The sequence below is a fragment of the Urocampus carinirostris genome, unplaced genomic scaffold (assembly GCF_059441175.1).
Source record: "Urocampus carinirostris isolate Australia breed hairy pipefish unplaced genomic scaffold, RoL_Ucar_1.0 HiC_scaffold_42, whole genome shotgun sequence".
NCBI lineage: Eukaryota > Metazoa > Chordata > Actinopteri > Syngnathiformes > Syngnathidae > Urocampus > Urocampus carinirostris.
In genome coordinates this window covers 194,015-200,573 of record NW_028283149.1, presented here as the reverse complement: position 1 = coordinate 200,573, position 6,559 = coordinate 194,015, and the positions used below count along the sequence as shown (strand labels likewise).

At 45.8% G+C, this 6,559-nt stretch overlaps 1 protein-coding gene across 1 annotated transcript; it reads left to right on the top strand.

Annotated features, from left to right (window-relative positions):
• The first annotated feature begins 665 nt into the window (after nt 1-665).
• On the top strand, nt 666-6,559 carry LOC148345447 (uncharacterized). Its single transcript, XM_088325894.1, has 2 exons — nt 666-1,458; nt 4,875-6,559. Exons 1-2 carry the CDS (start codon nt 712-714, stop codon nt 5,019-5,021), a joined length of 894 nt encoding a protein of 297 aa, XP_088182020.1. The 5' UTR covers nt 666-711; the 3' UTR covers nt 5,022-6,559.

Genomic DNA, 6,559 nt, shown 5'->3' with positions numbered 1-6,559 from the left:
TCGGGGGCAGGCTGGGGTCCGTTACCGTGTTGGTCAGTCCGGCTTCTTTCTCTGGTCAGTTTCGTAACAAAGTGTGTTTCTCCTGGGTGAGTTGTTAGCCCTCCGCAGGATAGTCGGTTGGTGGGGCTGCCACCTCACAGCGTACCGACACGCTGGGGTCTTTGTTTGTCTGGAACCTACCCCGGAGACCGGCCCGCCATGGGTGACCCTACCAGGAGCAAGCTCCCGACGGTATCGCTCTCCAGGGTCACTGGAACACGCAAGCCCCCTCGCCGCATCAAGGCCAGACCCATCCGAGGGGGGCCGACTCAATAAGAACCCCAAAATGTTAATATTATGCGACAAAAGATACCAGGAATAAAAGAAATGGAAATCTTGAGAAATAATTGTAAAAACAAATGATGTTTGTAGTCAATTCATTCAAAAGTGAAAAATAATTTTGCATTGCCGAAAACTCAGCAAAATGTAACACGATGTCAAGTTTTGGACATGTTTGATCATGATTTATTTGCCACACTTGGGATTGCTGTTGCTCACTATTGTTTCAAGCGTTGCTCACCGACTTTGTGTCAACGCTCAGACTCGGGGAAAATGACAGGGAACATTGACCAATGTTCCAACTTGAATGCATATTTTTCTCCTTTCTCATTGCAGACGGAGACCATACCGGACTTTACCGATGACTCTTTAGATTGTTCATCGCAGAACCTAATGAACTTCACGATGGACATAACGAATTCTGATCTGCTGGCACTTGACACCTGGGACACAAAAGGCACCGTTCAATGTCGTCCCGAACGCATTGCGGAGTCCGAGAACCCGAATTCGGAGCCCGTTTTACCTGCATCTCTAGAGAGCGTCCCTCCAAAACCAGAAGAGAAGCCCATCTCCGATGATAAAAGTGTCTCCTTGTTGAGTGGACTTCCGGAACAAGATCCAGAGTCTAAAGCCAATCGCACCACAGACGTCCGGTCGGCAGAATCGAGCCTGGTCTCCCGTCACTGCAACACTTTTGACGCCGAACCGGCGCCAAACATCGCCGTCACTCTATCGGAGACCGGTTTGTCCGGGAGTCGGCACAACACCTTCGAGGCGAGTCCTCCTCGGCTATCGAGGACCTACGACCCGGCTGAAACGTTTATCTTTGACCCCACCTTGGAGCAAAGACCTTTTATCGCTTCCACACCCCTGCCCCGCTGCAAAACGGTGGATTTCTGTGCCAGGACAGACGGCAAATTGCCGGGACCTGAGGAACAGCCAAACCTCTGTTCCGAACCAGAAGCCCGGGTGACGGCTGTCGCGACATCGGACGTCTGCCCTTCAAAAACGCTTCCGTCTCAAGCGCCCGCAAAATCGCTCTTGCCTTTCTTGAAACGGTCGCATTTGACGTCGCTTCCCAGGCGCAGCGAGAAACCGTCTTCGGGTTCCAGCTCCACGCAACGGAAGACACTTGCACAGGTAATGAAAATTTGAGTTTCTCGCCGGCACGGGTGGAAGTGGAAAAGTTGACGTCTGGAAATTGCTGAAATCGGTGGTCGTGATTAGAATAGAATAGAATCTAACTTTATTGTCATTGTTACAACATGGGTTGAATATATTGTGACAACGAAATTGGACGTGGCACTCCAGGTCCACGTTTTACAGTGAGGATAAAGAGAACAAAGAAAACGTTTGTACTGTCCTTGTTGCATGCTTTGTTTTCCTCCGGAGGGGGGTGTATGAGGGGGTGAGGGACAGACAGAGATGTCTGGATCCAACTAGATATTTGATCTTACTGTACGCACGGTCCAGTGTTTTTTCCCCCGGTTGCTCAGTCCACGTATTGAATGAATTTGGGAAGTACAGTCCTTAAACATGCCCGATTAAAGTCGCCGGCGACGATAAAAGCTGCGTAGGGGTGTGCGAGCTGCTGTTTATTGATAGCAGCGGGCTGGGGATTTAGCGCTATGCTAACTTTAGCATCCGGTGGAACGTAAACGGCAACCACAATGACCACAGTTAGATCTCTCGGTAGATAGAAGGATCTACACGATACTGCCAGAAACTCTATATCGAGTGAGCAGTGTGTATCAATGATTCGGCTGTTATTGCAGCGCATAGTCCCCCACCCGTTTTTACCGGAGTCTCCGTCTCGGTCGTGCCGGTGAAGCGTGCGTCCTGCTCGTTGGACTGTGGCGTCGGGGAAGCCAAGGCTCCGTAATGACAAAAATATTGCAATTTCGGACAAAGCTGTTGGTAACGATCCGTTAAGGCTACAAACAATGTACCGTAATTTCCACACTATAATTCGCATTGGACTACAAGATGCACCCTCCCAATATTTCTTTTGTCACGTTTTTCGAGTCAATTCCCATTTTTTTGTGACGCCCTTCATCCGGAAATGTCTCAAAGGACCGCACGGGCCTCAATGACACCATCCCCTGTACTGAAACCGACACGCAGGCGAGGAAACTCTCAAAACCTCAACATGAGGAATGAAGAAACCTTGAGAAGTCTCAACCGTGACCCTTATAAAGTCGTCATAAACCTAAAAAGTATCAAGAAGTCCCGTCAGCTTGCTTAACTATACAGATCCATTCTAAGCTAAGATGTGCTAACAATTAAAACAAGAGTACATTCAAGTCATTGCAATATGTTTGCTACTCTCACACAATGTTTGAAAATGAAGCGATGTCAAATATTTCACTGTACTACCTCATATGCAGATCATTAGTTTTGGAGCGATCGTCGTTGGGCGTCGATCCAAAAAATACGCAGAGAGGAGATGTGGCAAAAAGGGAACGCGCTTTATTGCATTCGGGACACATTCAAAGTTCTAGATGTTCAACATTGGCTTTTCAGTGATCTCAAATAAAGTTAAGATATCTCGTGAAGGTCGTCCGCCCCGGCTCCCTCAATCAGCTTGTGACCTCTTGCAACAACGTCATCCCACGACCTCCACCAGATGGCTACATACTGATCATGAGTTGTTATCCACATTCCACAACATTAGTATATAAAAAGAAGAAAATACTACTTAAAATAAAAAAAGAATGATGTGCTTTGTTTTAATTTTTTACAGCGCTATCTTCAACCGCTTTGTTTAACAAATTAAGTTTTTAAATGGAGTGTGCTACCTCATGAGCGGTCAATTGGTATATAAAAATCTACTGCCACCTACTGATATGGATGACTATTTTTGCGGTCTAAGAAGCAGACCACTGACGTGTGGGAGAGCTATAAATTGGCTAACGGTCGAAAAAAAATTAGGCAAGGACTTGTTATGTTTTTAACCAGCTGCAGCGGGGAGAATAGCAGAGAAGACAAGCAACTGACTCGTCCACACTCACTCACTCTAGCCCCCCTCCCCCCCGTCTGCCTCTGTGTTTTATTGAAAATGCAAGACACGGAAAAGTACTGGTATGTTGAGACAAAGACAAACGACCAACCCCATGGAAAAGCACTGACACCTTTAAACAAAGACTGGAAGTCTAAGAGAATGCCAATAGGAGCATCAACTGATTAGAAATACACACTTTGAGCAAATGCGGTTAAGCCTACTTTAACCTATTGCAGTTCCTTGTCTGAAGATGGCAAAAATACTGAATAATGGCCAGATTTTTTTGTAAAGATAAAATTGGGCAAATTCCAGCGGCACACTGGTTGAAAAACACTGGTCTAAGTGGTTGTGCTTCTTTTGTTTCCCTTTTAGCGACAATTAACCACTATAGGACACTCCTAAACTATGTTTCCCAAAGGTAAAACGGTTACCGTACGCAGTACGTTTCATTGTAGCGATGCGTTTCCAATTTTAGCCACTGTATTTGTCAGTGTGCGTATATAAGGCACCGTTTTAAATTTCCGGGAAATTTGGGGTTTTATAGTTACGCTTTATAGCCCGGAAAATGCGATACGAGCTAAAATCTCGTTCACTGCTAGCAAATTTAAACGGTGTAAACGGTGCGGCCGTTTTGGGGATCAACAATGACTTTTTGTCTTTTCGTTTCTTTTTTTTGGGTCTTTTTAGACGACAGCATTGTCCAGTGCAGCTAGTCTGCATCCGACAACATCGGGTAAGACGTTGAATTCTTGCGATTGATGCTTTGTTGCGCCGGTGTCATTTCCCCGTTTTCCGCGACACCAGCCACCAGGCCGAAGACGGGGGTGGAGAAGCCCCCGTTCGGTGGACCAAGATCAGGTCGGGCTTTAGTACCAGCTAATAAAGGTAATGACTCCACCAGGCCGAAGACGGGGGTGGAGAAGCCCCCGTTCGGTGGACCAAGATCAGGTCGGGCTTCAGTTGCAGCTAATAAAGGTAATGACTCAAGATTAAACTTGGTTTCATTTTTTTCTCCTTAGCGTCCACCTCTTCAGTCCACATTCCCCAGTCAAGGAAGCGTGACTTGAGCAGGGATGCAAAGTTGGAAGCAAAGAAGAGCAAGACTGGTAAAAATGGGAAATAGGACATCAATATGACATTGTCATTTTTCTCAAACTTGGAAATGGGATTAGCTCATGTGCGGCCCCTTCTCGAGGTTTCTTCATTTCCTCAAGCTGAGGTTTTTGAGTTTTTCCTTGCCATCGTGTAGGTTTTAGATCAGGGGATGGTTGCAGTTGATAGTCTGTGGTGCACAGGCGGCCCGCGGGCCAGATCAGGCCCGCTATGGGATTGAATCCAGCCCGCGAGACATCACTCAGAGAAGCGCAAGAGAAAAACAAGCTGCAGGTTGCAGGTTGAAAAATGGCAACTTGATGTTGCCAAAGCCAGGTGCCTCGAACAAAGACACTCTACTTGTATTTCTCTCAATCTCTCTTTTTATGAGCTTATGATTGATGCCCACCTCATATTCTGTTTTGTCCTGTCTCTTTCCGACGCCTGCCTGGCTGATACGAAGGAGAAGGATGATTTGGGATGGGTCAGCGGACCGGCGTCTGACCTGCAGCATGTCAACCCCTGCATTTACCGGCTGGCAGAGACGGGAGGCAGCGTCGTGGCCGTCATAGACTTTCTGGACTGGTTTGCAGGCTGGGGGCGTCGTTGATGTCATGCACTTTCCGGACATTTTCATTATCTTACCTTATGTTTACTATTATGTGTACAGTAATGCTAATTGTAATTCACCCTGGTCAATCCTGGAAGGGGGATTACCACATGTGAGGTCCTTTCTCAAGGTTTCTCTTTTCTCCTCACACTGAGGTTTTTGAGTTGTTCCTTGCCCGCATGCTGGTTTAAGATCAGGTCATTGTGTCATTTTGTAACTGTAATCCTGTGCAGTCCTTTGAGACATTTTTGTGATTAAGGGCTATATAAATTGACTTGACTTGACTTGACAATTTGACTTCACCCCTTTTCTCCCACGCTCTGTCTCTTTCACTCTCTGTGTCTCTCTTTTTCTCTTCCTTTGTTGCTCTTTGTCTCTTTCTCTTTGTGTCTTTTAACCTTATTTTGCTCTAACTTCCTTTTTTTCCTTTTCTCTGTTTTCTCTTTCTCCATTCCTACCCTTCTTTTCTCTCCTTCTGTCTTTCTATTTCTCTTTGGATTTCTTCCTCTCCCTTTCTTTTCCCCCTTTCACGACTTTTTATCTCTCTCTCTCTTTCTTTTTCCTGCCCTCTCTCCTTTTCCCTCCCTCTTTCTCTTATTTCTTTGTCTCTCTTTTTCTTTCTCTTGAATCTCCTCGTCCGGCCCCCGACAGAATGTTTGTTCTATCGTGTGGCCCCCGAGTTCAAATGAGTTTGACAACCCTGCTGTAGTGTGTATAGGCTTTTGAGACTACTTGTCGCAAATGAATGTGACTTCGAATCTCAATATTGTTGACCGTATCCTTCCGTGTGACACAGGTGAAAAAAGAAATTTTCCCTACTTTGCTCCCCGACTAGGCTTCTATTAAAAATGGTGCGTCGCTTAGAGGAGTTAGGCAGAATTTCTTACTCTCCGCCACCATCTACTGGCTTGAAGTCACGATTGCACCCTCATTCATGATGTGCGTGCTTTTCTTTGAATCGCTCGAAAAAAAAACATTTTGGGGGTGGTTGGTGTTTGGACGAGGAGCAGGCCAATTCTTACTTTCACCACTTTCATGCTACACGAGCGAATGTAAAGGAAAAAACAAACCGGCGGGAAGAGCTTGCAGTCACTCACCAGCTCTCCCCTGAGCCCCCTGTCTTGGAACCTAATATGTTCGTACAGCTGCTTGAAATCCTTAAATGCTTGAAATTGAATGTTGTGTTTTCTAGGGTTACAGTGCTTGAATTTGGGTGAAGTGCTTGTAAATGTGCGAATAGGTTGCCATGTTGTTTAACAAATCTGACATTCTGACTTCCGTGACACCAGTTTATTTGAGCGCGTCTAAGAAATGCAAACGCATCATGAGGTGACTGGGCCTTCAATGATGACGCAAGCCAGGAGATGGCAGCATAGAGCAACAAAGTTCTAAATTCTGTACAGCTCCTTTAATTTCAAGAAGAATCGGCTTCCTTGGCTATCACCACCAACCTTAAGTACATTTTTAGTTCCGGTGTGATTAATAATAGTAATGATAATGACAATTGATCTTTTATTCTTCATAACTATATAGTAATG

Excerpts from the sequence above, each read along its gene's own strand:
- LOC148345447 (XM_088325894.1), top strand. The coding sequence starts at position 712 with ATGAACTTCACGATGGACATAACGAATTCTGATCTGCTGGCACTTGAC. Across the intron at positions 1,459-4,874 it reads AACGGAAGACACTTGCACAG|GAGAAGGATGATTTGGGATG; the intron begins GTAATGAAAATT and ends GCTGATACGAAG.